Below are 14937 nucleotides of genomic sequence, written 5' to 3' on the forward strand. Positions count from 1 at the left end.
CAAACTATTTTAAATAAATACTTCCAAGCGAAGCTCGATAAAGGTCTAGTTTCACTTTTGGTTATGGTGACCGGCGACAAATGTTGCACTGCATAAATAATTTTTGCACTACAGTCACCTTTTCATTCAGGTTAATGTTATAGCATATTAACCTGAAAACAAAAGCTTTTAAAGCAGCCTGAAAAATCCCAATACACATATAATATTTAGTGGCAGTCAGTCACTATCGCTGAAAGTGAGACCTTATTCCTACTATATAACCTCATCCGCAAAGCATGTGTATTCAATATGTCACCAGATCGTATTCTGACATCAGTGCATAACTGCAAGGATAATGCATGTTGCACACATGCAGTTGATCATTTCCCAGTGCGTGTCAACAGGAGATGCCCCCTTGGAGCGCCTATTTGTACAAAATTAGCATTTGAATGGACATACACCGCCGATGACAGTGTTGTCTGTCACACGAATATATACCGATGACAGATGCACATACACACGTTTATAAGATATTGAATAAACAGCCTTCATATCCCCCCGCCTATCTTTGTGTGTCCCTCGTGATTGTCGACCGGATTATTAGCGTGATCCAACTGTGTCATCGATGATTAAAAAAAGGGGGATGCACCATTCATTCCTAGCCGGCCTTGCGCAAATAAATGCATCGTCCCACGTTTTAAATTTCGTAAATTGTTGGAACCAAAATATATATATCAATATAATATTAAAGCATTGAGACGTATCTGAATATTTAAAAATATATCTAATATTCTAAAAGAAAGTCGAAGGAAAAAAAGCCAGGAAGAAATTGTATTAAGATAAGCCTCAAGAGAAAATAGGATTGCAGGTAATAAATAATCCACGAGGCGCCAGAAAAGTGACGATTTTTTTTCTTTGAGCTTATTTAGCTTTTAAATATAATATAAAGCGAACCCTTAAGACATCCCGGTACAAACCAAAAGGAGACAAGGATTAGATAACGACACAAAATCACTCTTTTATATTTAACACGGTTTGAGATGCAGAATAAGTGACACTGTAACGGCACATCTCCGAAAAGGAAATAACGTATAAAATAAGTGAGGTAATTAAAATTCATACAATATATAGTATGTAAGCAGTTGTTAAATTAAACTTTAATGTTTATCGGCGAAATACTACCATAATAAAATTAAAAGCACATAAACATAAAAATTCGATAATTTAAAAACTCTCAACCTTTAAACATTATCACCTGCGTAATTTCGATACCATAAAACCGGACAATTTATGTTTATTGAAAAAAATTATCTCGTTTATAACCAGCGTGTCTAAAATATCCTTGCGTGGAATTTAAAGAAAAAAAATTCGATATGAAAAAATAACCGGTCATATATTAAATAGCGTATAAATGTTGAGTTCTATCATCCCTAATGGCCCTTGCGTAGTAAATAATACGGAGCAAATCACAGGGGAGGGTCTTCCAACTATATGCTTACATATAAGGGTTGAAAACAATGGATGATAAAAAGCGATGACAATACCGATGACAGATGACAAATGCATTTATTATTATTAAATCTCTGACGGTGCGTTAAAAGTCTGGTCAAATTTCGATTTATTAATAAATAAACGATTCGAGGAATAATTAAATGTATTAAAAATGAATATAATTACCTCTTTTCCTTGAGTAAGGAATCGCATAACATCCGTACTCACCTGGAACAAATAAAGAGAAAAAAATATTAATAAAAATCACAATTCAATAATTTAAAAATATATACATATGTATTAACACTAATCTATGTTTTATTCATATTTTTATAACTTCATTATACGAACGATGTTTTCTGAATACGAAATTGAACGACTATTGTATTGCGAGGGGGTTTTATAGCAAATTTATATTACAATATGTAGTATGTTTACGACAAAAAATATATTTTTAGTGTCTCTATGCGAGACATAAATTCTGATAACAATTGACGACGGTTGACAAAAACTGCATTTCAGGTGCATTATGTTTGTGATATATGTTTTTGGGACCGGACGTCCAAAGACGCATTGTGCATTTGTTATAAAATTTTAGTGATAGCATTCAAAAGAACGTTTCTAGGAAACTGCTATGTTCGTATCTCCGATGAGAAAGGCTTATAATAATACAACGAGACAAATGTGATTTTTTTAACTGTCACTCGCAAAAATTGACAGGAAAAAATTCGATAATTGAAAAACGAATTGAAATTCAAACAGAGACCTTACAACACTATACGTCTCATACGCGTACCATATGTATGTACATGCTCAGAATTTTAATGGACTTCATTACAATACGCTTAAGGACATTTGAGATAATGTCGGCACCACAAACCAATATTTACGTCTAGCTGAAGAGCATCGAGCAATCACAAACGACTTTCAAATAATTCACGGTTAAAACCAGGGCTTTGGATCACAGTACAAAGCTGGAGCGGAGAAAAATAAAAAAAATAGCTAGGAAAATTCTTACAAGAAATAAAACAAAATACACACAGATTAGCAGGAGTATATAAATTCTAAGCTCGTGGGAGAGTAATCAATGATCTAAAAACAATAGGAAGATTTAAAGCTGCAAAATACATATTAAAATGTATTGAAGGATATGAAGATTTTGAAACATACGACCACCATGATCCAATTAATACAAGCTGAAATAATTAAGTATAAATATACGTCTAGTTCACAAGTGAGTAAAAGCCTAAACGGTACATAGAAGTTCTATTTGTATACAAATTACATCGTATTTGCGACAACTTGACCCTCTCTGCAGTTAATTTGCAAATGCAAAGATAATTTTGAGTACAAGTTGTAATCAAAACTATATACTGTACAACCTATAAATTCAATCACACTTATTTGGAAATAGTTCACATTAATTTTGATCGAAACCCAGAACATCACCCGATTGCCAGAGCGCAGTAATTGAAATCCCCGGTACGGCAAGCAAAATGCAAATTTAAGTACAAACCAGAAGGTAGACGACTTATGGATTGGCAACGTTAGAACTACTACTCGATAGTGAATAGTAATCCATCAATGAATAATAAGAACGTCGCTCTATATGCATCAAATATTCAGAAACACTAAAATGTACTGCTTCAAACCACTATGAGGTGAAAGCCAGTGTGCGAATAGGTTTTGTATTATTCACCAGTTGCAGCGCGGGGACAAATTTGTCGCGAATCCTGAATTAATAATGCAAACACGCAGACAGCTTGTCTTTTACAAAAATCTAAGTAAATAAATAAAAAAAGACAAATACCACTTTAGTAGTAATCGATGGTGGAGCATGCCTCGAATATATGAATGTTTCCTTTCGGGGGGGTTTAAATTGCAACTAAATAAACATTGAAAGAGTTGAGAATCTTCCATTCGAAAGCAGACAGGTAAAAAGGGGCGCCGAGAAACGAAAATTAAATATTTAAGAGGGCTGCGGGGGATGAACGCAGACGAGACGAAGATAAGCCGCCAGCAGATGATCTCCAGGTTAAAGACAGTCTCGAGTGTTAAGCTTCCGGAGGAGAGATTGCTCGACAATTTATGAAGAAAATAATAAAAACAGCCCTTCCCAGATAAAAACCAGAAGATTGCAAGTACTGGTTATAGAGGGTAGGCGACCCGCAGGAGATGGCACGTGTGATCCAGGACCCCCCCGTGTCTTTCCCATACACTTCTAGCAGTGCGCACCGTTGATCAATGGGGTTCGTGGAATGGGTATCGCATCAATTCCCCATACATCTATAACGAGAGGTCCCCTTAATGCAATAATAATAGACATGTAGACATGGAAAACTCACCCCTCAGTAAATGTATATGCCCTGAAAAACATTATCGACAAATAAGGTAAATATGAGCATTATTCACGGCATATTATATTGCCGAAATGTCACATTAGCCCCCCTCCCAATTATTAGTTTGATAAATTGAGAGCTAAGAATTGAAGTGTTTAAACGGGCTAATTATAAACGGGGATGGTCTGCGTATGTTAACTAGCCAAATGGGTCACTTAGTTCTGCAAGTCAAATTGGCGTCTGGTTCAAATTAAAAATTCCTCGGATGGTATATACGGGATAATTGTCTTCAGTTGTATGTACGTCGGGCTAAATTACAATTGTCGTGTCTTGAGGCGTGTTTACATTTTAGGATAATTTTTTGTTTTTTAACTTTGCATATGATGAAATTGGGTGTAGAGTGAAGCAACAGATTACGACGAAATTTCGTCACTTGGGATTATTTGAATACCTTAGTCGCGTCGCGTCGTGTCGCTTTACTCTAATTTTGACATAAATATATAATTCTTGTGGGTTTTCCGATCGCTCGCTATGTATAAACTCAGCATTATGTTTTCACTCAGTTTATTTAATTGTATTGTTAGTGCTATATTCTTCCTAAGTGTAGAAATTATTTTTACAAATTTCTTCTATGGAATGCTGCTACACATTTTCTTCTGAAGGTGAATTTTCAGTCAAATTTTCTTTGCGGAGTGAGGGAATGAACAATAGATTTTTTATATAGAGAAAATACATATATATGTACTCAGGTCTCTTTTTATGCAAATTTTCAAAAAAAAAAAGGGAATTTCGTACGATACTACCATAACGTTGTACCCTTGTTTTGGTAGTTTACATACGCTTTGTGCGAAATCCGATGTTTCCCGCGTTTTGTCGCAAGACGACGTTGACATGTGTCGGTGTTGAGGAAGGTGGAAGGTAAGCCCAACCGGCCTTGTTTTGTGCAAACTCGGGCCGCGACCAGTACAATGCGTTCTAAACCAAGGAGAAATTATGCGTTTTTGAGCAATATCCACTCCTTTCCAAACTGAAATGACCAGGACGCATCCCTAATTTTTCTACTTAAGCCAATTATTTTTTTCGCGGTGTCCCATGGAACGCATCTATCGCACAAAAGGAGACTTTTTGGAGAAGATTTTTTTCGAAATACAAGGGAGTGAATAACCTACAAATTCGTAAAATCTCAAATTGTTGCGAACCAATTCCATAGGAAAAATGTTTAAGAAAAAAACGCCACTATCTAAGATTTCTTGACCTACGTGACGATGAGAAGATGAGGCAAAGATTTTCGTTTAATAAGGAGTCAAATACAAAAAAACTTCAATACCAAACATAAAATACAGCAAAAATGTGACAGATGGGCTTTAACAATTAGAAAGATGGTAAAAAAAAAATAAGAAAACACTAATTTGTATTAATCTCATTAATGGCATGAGATTTAATTTTAAACAATTTGTCTAAAAATAGTTCAAACAGGTAGAATCAATAGAGATTCAAATTTAACCCACCCCACTTACCCCCCTTTAACCCACCCCACTTATCCTCCACTGCCACAACAAAAAGAAAATATTTCAGAATCAAGAAAAGCGTCTTCAATAAATAAAAGCTTTTAAAAATGTGAACAACAAACACACTGCACAACTCCAAGCACTTGGAAACATTCTAATTACAAAACATTAATAAAGCATCCAAAGCAAGGGAGCAACTCATGTGCATATATATGTACATACATACATAAAAGCGGAAGAATACCTCGTAAGAAAACCCACTTAACGAAATAGTTAGAAAGCAAGTACAAAAGTGTTCCGAGCGGGGAGCACACGTACCCTCGTCAAGTTGAGCAACAGGTACACGAAAGGTACCTCCTCCCTTATATCAGATATACATATGCAGGTACATACATACTCACAATACAGACACGCGCTCTCGTACGTGCGTTGTACAATATCGGGGTATATAGGTGTGTACAATATAGATATAATAATGCCTTTATTGTGTGTATCCAAGGTAAATCCGAACGTCTGGCTGCCACTCGCTGAGCAACAATAATAACGTGCCCCTTGCAGCCGCGCTACGGTCCACTTAACCCCGACATGTTACACTTTATTAATTTCCACGTGAATATATCCCCATTCATTCGGTGTTGCAGAATGTACCTATCCAGATATTGATAGTGTCTATGCGTTTGACGATATCGAGTTTTCATGCACAATTAAACTTATTGTGTATGTGGAAATGGTGCACTTCTTCTTATGTCCGGAACTTTTCTGCGCGGTGAAAGGGTTGGCTATGTGAGTGCTTGGAGCTTTTACTAGTGGAGAAAGGTTTTAAGATGCATCATAGCTTTTGATTTATCGATCATAGACATAGAACCCAAGAAGTTTTACATGTGTAGAATTAATTGTAAACAAGAAGAAATTTCGGAATAACGGTTTTGAAGGAGATATGGATGTACATATTGTAACGAAGGAATTCCGGACCAATTTAAAATAGAGAATTCCAAATTTATAGAGAATAAATAACGTTTGTAGAAAATAATGTTCGTAGGGAGTCCCCGAGCTATTCGCACTAGTGCGTTTCCGTACACTTGTCTACTTGCCCTTAAAAGCAAGGACAAACGGTGGACTCAACACTCTCAAACGAGCGGCGGTTCCCGGTAGACCGTAGAATAAATACTGTGAACCGACTTTGACCTATCATTTGAATCTCTGAACCTATCCTTACGCAACAATTCCAGAACTTATGTAATCAGAAGCAGAAGACAAACCGATTAAAACATGGTCGAATATTCTCATGATCATAAAATTTCATCCATTGATACTTCGTTCATACATATCGTCGACCGCTGTCTGTTTGAGCCCTTACACAACTGTATATAAACTGGATCATTCGTTATCATCAGATTATCACATTTACTCGGGACAAATTCGTGATATCATTTCTTAAGAACTCAAATTCAATCAAAATTAGTATAAAACATGTAAGACAAATTGAAAGAGCAAGTAAGCAGTCTATGCAAATTCTGGAAACTCCCAATAACTGCTGCCAAGATACATACATGTATCTATGTACATACATACATACATATATGTATGCTTCATCTCAAAAACTATTTATAATAAATAAGTAAATTACAAGATTAAGCAACGAGACAAGCTTTGCCTACTATTTTAAGTTTTATTAGTAATAAAACTTTATTACTGTCCGGACTAAAATATTGTAGTTGGAAGGAAGACTGGTGTTAAGGTTTAAACAAACTATTTTCCTAACGAGTTCTAAGAAAGCAGCACCTTTCCGCCAACAGATAGGTTTTTTCTAAACAACACAATACAATATTTCCGATGATCCAACTTGTGTTCGTCGCTGTTCTTTAACTCTGACCTTTAATGCTGACCAACGCCGATCGGCGTTTTGCCAACAAGTCCATAGGCCTGAAAAACGCCGATAGACGTTGTATTTTGAGCATGTACAAAATAAACAAGAATACTACCCGCTAAGCCTTTTCAGGTAGCATTGAAAAAAAATGCATTGGACGTGGGTCGTGTAATCCGTGTCATTCATTTCTCAACGTTTATAAAGACTAGTTTATACCGGAATTTCTGAATTTATAACCAATTCCCGATGGGAATCTTAATTCCGATGGAAAAATTTTAGATTGTGGCTTGGCATTTAGATTGTAAGCATTATATTTTAGCAACAATGAAGAAGACGGAAAAATACATTCATTGCTAGACATATTTTGTTTATTTTATATTGCTGCAAGATATATTAGATTCGAGAGAGAGAGAGAGAGAGAGAGAGAAACACAAAATCGAAATGCTCGGCGGTAGTTATCTAGGGTAGTGATTTAGGGTTTATGTGGATTAGCTACAATTTTTATACCTACTTTCTATTGGATTTCTAAATAATTCTAGTTGGAAATGTTAGCGAAATTTTCAGCGTGGCGGGTTTTCGCCAGAAAAGAAGTCAGCACTCGATGGGTTAAATAAATATATTTGTTAAATAAAAAATGTTATATTGAGCATTATTTTATAAAAAGTCTATCTATCTTTTATAAAATGCCACCTATCTCCCTTGTAGCCTTTCTTGCACCCATATATATATATATATATATATATATATATATATATATATATATATATATATATATATATATATATATATATATATATATATATATATATATATATATATATATATATATATATATGTATATGTATATGTATATATGTATGTATATGTATATATGTATATATATGTGTGTATGTATATGTATATATGTATATGTATGTGTGTATGTATATATATATATGTAGGTGTGTATGTATGTATATGTATATATGTGTATTTTTATATTTATGAATGTATGTATCTGTATTTGTGTATACGTGTAAGAATTTGTGTATATATGGATGGTATACATATATGTTTATATAATTGTCTTTGGCCAGGAAGGTGCATTGGGTTTACCTGTTAGGCCTTCTTGGTGTAAATTAAATGAAAAAATAAAAAAAAATAAAAAAATAAATAATAAAAATATACATTATCTTGGGTACCATTCGAGCATTCACTGGGTTAAGAACCCAATTCTAAGTTTTTTGTCAATATTATGCCAAAATCGGTAGTTGTCTCTCGTAAATGTTGAATTTCTCATCTACATATGTACTATGTACTATTTGGTAATAAATCTATCTAATATATATATGTATAAAACCCAAGTATCACTCAACAACTTTTGACTTATTAATATCAAAACCACCCTCTAGTACGCTGCGCGTCCAACACTCCACCAAAATTCTATCGAGTTGCCCAAGTTAAATAAACTACCCATGAATTGTTGAGACTAACACGATTTTAGAATTGAAAAACCTACCACTTTCTAGCAAACTCTCTTTCTGGAGTTAGGTACATATGTAAGTATGTATTGTAGGTACCGAAGTGCAACGTTGCGCACACATACGCGCGCGCGGTACACGCCGCAAAATGGCATTACAAATTGCAAGTGGGGTGGGAGGAGGTCTAGGGTGGCTGCAGCAGTCCGCCACTCGAACGGAACGATGTAAATTCGCAGGGCGCATTTCGCAGTAGTACATAATGGGGCGACAGCCAGCAGTACGAAGACTCGAAAGGTCGGCCTAGCGTTAATAACAAGGCTTAACGGGGCCACCCTAGCGCGCCATTGTCCGCTGGTGGGGACTGGGGAGCGCAGCACCCACCCCAACCCCTCCCCCCACCCCTCCATACACACTTTATCCTCTGACGTAATAATACCTTCACCTCTCCATTGAGACGTTGGAGTGCGGTGCGTTCAATTAAACCTGTCGCAGATGACGGGACTGACGAAAAGCATCCGGTAGCACACTGAACAAGTGTTGGAACTCGTCAATTGCTGCGGATAAACTCGATCCCTTGGGTTGGTGTATGGTGTACTTACAGCAGCATCGAGCCATACTTAAGTTCGCAAAACCAAGAGGCAGAATAAGACTAATTGAGTACACGTGTGTATGTACATATGTAGATTTGACAACATCTGACCGAATTACACTGTTATAACTAGTGTTCGGCGGTGTAGTTTCCATTTCCCAAGAAAAATGGTTAAATATTTCCAATTTCTATTTTCCTACAAAGCTAAAGCAAAAAAAGTTGACAATAGAAATTGACAATAGGGAACCCTTTTTTATTTGGGCAAAAACATCCTGACCGCCTTTTCTTAGTTATAACTAAACACCGGATAGACACCGTGCTTTTTCCAGGGATTGGGGCGGTTTAGCTCTATTTACAAAGCTAGAGTCCAAAAAAAAAAAAAGTTCGGCGAACCTTTAACAATGCAATGAACAATACGCAGCACCCTATGGGTCCGTTTTTTTCATGACGGCACCTTGGTTATCCGGCTTTTAGTTATAACTTGAGATGCATTCGAAATGTGGTGTTGGAGACGCATCCCATGCACCGCAAAGCGCACGAATATCTCCATCCTCAGAGAGCTGGTAGTTTGGGAGAAACTGTCCACAGCATGTATGATAGGAAAAGAGTTCTTACCTACTTTGACCATATTGAAAGGAAGAATTTATAGTCTGGTAGTCACCGGAACGCTGGAGGAAACGCGAGCGAGAGGACGGTCTCCCATAAGATGGTCAGACTAAATAAAAAAAACTGACGAGGTCGTCCCTTGAAACAGAACCAGGAGGAGTGGATAGTCCATCAAATTTCAGATGACATCAATGACCACGACGCTCAGCATTGAACAAACAAGCAAGAATGAACTTGAGATCGGATGTTGATTAGGGCAATGAAAATTCACGATACACGTTCCAACAGTGCTGAATTCAATAGAGCAAAATAAGGTTTGTTACGAAGTTAGCAATAACAATCATGTCCCAAAAATATATTTCCCTAATCACCATCCGCTGTCACAAATTATAATTTACCTTACTTATATTATTATATTCGATCTGAACAATTGTCAAACTTTAATAGGTCGTGCAGTGGATGTTATAACTTATTAAATAGCTTTTGTATATAATAACATGCTGTTTCTATCAATTGAATTCTTCTTTCGGTTCACGTTCTACAATTATGTATTTTCTTAAAAATGGATCAATTGTTAATTTTCTAGAGTTTCTGAACAACGAATTCATTATCAGCCTCTTCTTATTTCTTATCCTATTTATTTGCGTCAATTGGGTCTTCATTTATTAAAGTTTTCAATTAAGATTTTACAATGTCGATAAAAATCAATTTTTGAGGACTTAAATGTCACGACTTGAGCACTTTTGAGTCTCGAACCAGCTTACAAAATTTGATTGACCGAGTATAAGCAAAGATCCTACTACTCAGATATATCAGTTTTTATAAACATAATATATAAAATAGTACAGCAACGAAGGAAAAAAGGGTTCAATTATAGGACAATTGCATGTAAGTGCGTCTTTCTGCTGGCACACGCCATACTTTCCCACAATATCTCATTAATAACTAATAGCCTACTATAAGCGACGAACCCACAATCCCAAGGGTAGTACATAAAAAAATACAAGCATATAGACAACCAGTTATAACTAAGTAGGAAATAACGAGTCTAATCCCACCGAACGAACGCACAAGGGGTGAGCTCCAATTAGCAAATCCTATCTCAGGCCACAAATTATACCAAAAAATTCAAAACGGGTTAGATGCGGGGCATTAATCGCACGATTCACACAAATAATGTAAAATTGACGGAAGTGTGGCAAACGGAAAAAAACCCTCGTGGAATGCAACAGGTGAAAAGATGTACACTAAAATGCTAAAGGTAAACACGGTGCATTAACATAACAAACATAATATTTTCTATTGACACAGCAGCGACTCGCATGAAAATCATTATGCGGTATTAATATTTATGACCCGGGGTGTGTTTTGCAACCCCTCTTCAACCCCCCCTCCAAACTATACACGTATGAAATAAAACATTTGTTCACGATCGACGTGTACGTATGTCGGAGCATGCATAAGTGGATTATGTTTTTCTTAATACCGCACGCAGGGTTGGAGAAGGGAGGGATTGAAATTATGTTTATAAACCACTTTAGAGACCAGAGGGCCACAATGGCAGAATTATGTTAATTTTAATATGCGGTAATGGTGGTATTAGGCTTCGATACGTTTGGCTAGGAGAAAAGGGTGAAGTTGCGCAAAGTGTGTAAGCATTTGGGAAAACTCGCATCTTATTATATACTAGTACGCCAGTACGTGTATAAAAGAAAGAGCAAACAACACGAATTTGAGTCATAGTGGGGATAGTTTGGAAGATCTTATTGTAGACTTGAACAATTGAGCTGGATGTTTTCAAATCTGATTGGTCCATTGTACACTTTCCATACTGTGCTAAAACACAGATTACCTAAACACAATCTGTTTTAGGTCATCGACTTTAGAGAGTCTTTAATTAATATTATGTATTAGATGTATTAAGAGCATTTATAAGAATTGTAAATATGTTTTTGAGCTCTTTTTCCTATTATGCTGTACATTAACATTAGAATAATATAATACTATGATAACTAACCAAATTAAATTAAAATTGTAAAATCAGTAGCTATTAAAATAGATATACGAAGTATTGTGAACATAATTCCATAATAATATAATGACACTTCAAATCATAGAGGTTTTGATGAGGAATACATAAAATATGAAGACTGCATTCAGTATTTTTGGAAAAATAAAATAAAAGTCCTGGTTACTCGTTATCCACTATAGTGCGGCAAGTGCAAATTTGCCATATGATTTTCGACTTTTATTGAAAACACAGGATTGTTAGTTTCGCAGGTCCAGCCAGAGACTAAGAACGATTTCATCAATCAATGATTAGTTCAATAGACTCAATTTATCACATATACATATTTCATTTTTATCGTTGATGCTATGACAGGTTGCCCTAATGCTACACCTATGGGCAAGCTTATACATGAATACTAAACACATTCTTCAATGTACTTAGGTATATTTAGCAATCAACAAATTCGGATTTGCGAGAATCGGGGGGTGGGGGGGGGGGAAGGTTGCTAATTGTATTGAACCTGTCACAACAATTAAGTTAGATAAAATGGCGAACTCTAACCGAAGACGATTGATCTGGATTTAATAATCATCCAGATCTTGCCAGCAGAGTATATAAATTGAATAATTACCCGATTCCGACCGGTATTTGAACCCTCGACCTCTATACTGGTAAACATGGTCTAACCAGTGAGCTAGGCTGTGTGCTTCTCACAATTTATCAAACATCAATTTTTAATATTGAAAATTAAATTAATTAGAATAAATGCCTCAAGAATGAAAACCGTTCTAACACGTGGGTTGACCATTAAACCATATACCCGTACAATTTGTTCAAACATACATATGTAAAAACAATACAATTCGTATAAGGAATTAGACTAAACCCGATTATAACGGCATTGTCATCTCGCTATCTTATCATACGACTTTGCTCCAAGATAAAGAAATCCACAAAAAAGATAAGACTACACGCGTGAAAACCACTATACTAGGTTTATGTTTGTATACATTTAGTAAATACGGATATGTATATGTATTTCACTTGGCAGTACAAAATTTACTGTATATACATATTTCTAAATTGTAAGTTTCCACACATTTATGAATGGTGAGCCGCGTGGTAGACCACACGCGCCCAATTTGCCCATTTAATTCAAACGATACACTAATTACATCGAACAGAAACGTGATGCGGAGATTTATTACGAATAATTCATACAACCGACGAGGGGTAAATAATACGCGGGCTACGCGAACCGTTTCCTGTACAGCCCTTACAAATGGGGTTGCAAACTACCCACTAAAGCTTTACTCGAAGTATTTAAACCCATAAAATTAAAACGTTAAATGGTGATAACATGTATAGAAATAATCTAGAAAAACTTTGAATACTTACATTGAGTTGGTTAAATGTAAATAAAAAAAATAATGGAAGACGATCAAAAGCAACAGACTAGAGAGATTTCTATAGAAAGAACAAGGCTTTGTTTGTATTGAAAGTTTCAATATGTTCAGTGGATGTTTAAATTTAATGATAGTAACATAAATCATTTTTGAAATTTTATAAAATTTAGATTTTTAATAAAATGAGATTTTAATTATGTATTAATACATATTTACATGGAACTGTAAATATAATAAATTTAAAAGAAAATAAACAATAATTCTAGACCTTTTTGTGAGCGGGTACTTATGTACTATAGAATTTAGAAAATAAATAATTGCCCTTTTTTGACGTGTTTAAAATATTTTTTTGCCGCCGGCGAAAAATTTTTGTTTTTAAATAAAATTCATTCCTATTTTTGTATCACGGTTTTATAGCTGTGTGCTGACCAGTAATGAAGAAAATAATATTTTGTATAAAGTGAACGAGTCATTTTTTATTACTTTCGATATTTTTTTAAAGTTGGGCTGTGATTAATAATATTGAGTGTATAATTATATAATCTTTATCCAATATTATATCGCTTTATGTTTAGTTATGTACTGTTCTATTTAGTCATGTTTTAGTTTTAATTCTTTCCTTTTTCATTTGTTCGTCTCTATGTACCATTACATGTAATTTATAAAAATCTACAATTGGGCTCAGATGTTATTTTATTTTGTTACATTTATTATTTATTTTCTTATGCATTTCTACATATGTTTTCTGTTGATTTTTCAATAAATAAATATAAAATTTGACCATCATACTTAGCATGACTGCTATGAGGTACCTACGCCACTGGCTACAAGACAAAAGACGAACATACATATGTAGTCAAAACATTTGAAATCGCAGTTAGGTTATCCCGGGAAAGGTTTTCGGGAAAGGAAAATGTAAAATGATTGATAGTATAAATTCTTGTATGAAAGCATCTTGAAATATAATCAGATTGAATCCTGATTATATTATATATGAAATTGAATTTAACTGTGAAAGAAGACTTCAAATCTATATTTCACAGTCATTCAGACCATGGTATTATATTACTAATAATGTAAGTCGTATCTGTATTTCAAATTTTTTTTTTTACATTTAAATCGACAACCTCTCAACTATTAGATCAATATTTCATTTCTACGCTGTTTGCGTCGGTCAGCCAAGATGTTCTGACCAAAAATAATCATTTTTTGAAATTGATAATAAATCTTTTTGACTAATATTAATCAAGATTTTGAATTTGCTACTGCAAAGCCTGTGTAAATAAAACAAGCGATTTTTTTTTACATTATATTGCATGAAAAAAATTGTATTATACTTCCCATTTGACTTGACTGTTCCTAGTACATTCGTAACCCTTAAACGACGTTCGGGCACGGGCGGGCAACCATCCGAGACCGAGTAATTGATTTTTATATTAACGAGGGTTTACCAGGGGTTATGGCGACCCATCAGGTTGTGTGGGTCTCGACCACCCCATCAAGGTGCACTGTCATGACAAAATGCCGAGGCATATGTCACGGTTCATTAAACGGTAATCACGTCCAATCACAATTTTTCTTTCGACTCAAAAAACACACAAACATACTTAAACATAAGCATGTAGTCAAGACATAAATCCGCATGTGTGATAACGCAAGTAAGCTCTTTCGTGTTACGGCA

General features: G+C 35.0%; 1 protein-coding gene across 4 annotated transcripts in view; it reads right to left on the reverse strand.

The window, feature by feature from the left end:
- The window catches only part of pan (transcription factor pangolin), a 144405-nt gene that overhangs the window by 68023 nt on the left and 61445 nt on the right, over positions 1–14937 (reverse strand). For 3 of the 4 annotated variants that reach the window (XM_077433524.1, XM_077433523.1, XM_077433525.1), the window contains one exon: positions 1657–1698. The exons of the other annotated variant lie outside the window; for it this stretch is intronic. In XM_077433524.1, the coding sequence (XP_077289650.1) occupies positions 1657–1698 (42 nt within the window). The remainder of the gene's footprint in view (positions 1–1656; positions 1699–14937) is intronic. 4 annotated transcript variants of the gene reach the window in all.

Source organism: Arctopsyche grandis, chromosome 6 (assembly GCF_051622035.1).
Source record: "Arctopsyche grandis isolate Sample6627 chromosome 6, ASM5162203v2, whole genome shotgun sequence".
NCBI lineage: Eukaryota > Metazoa > Arthropoda > Insecta > Trichoptera > Hydropsychidae > Arctopsyche > Arctopsyche grandis.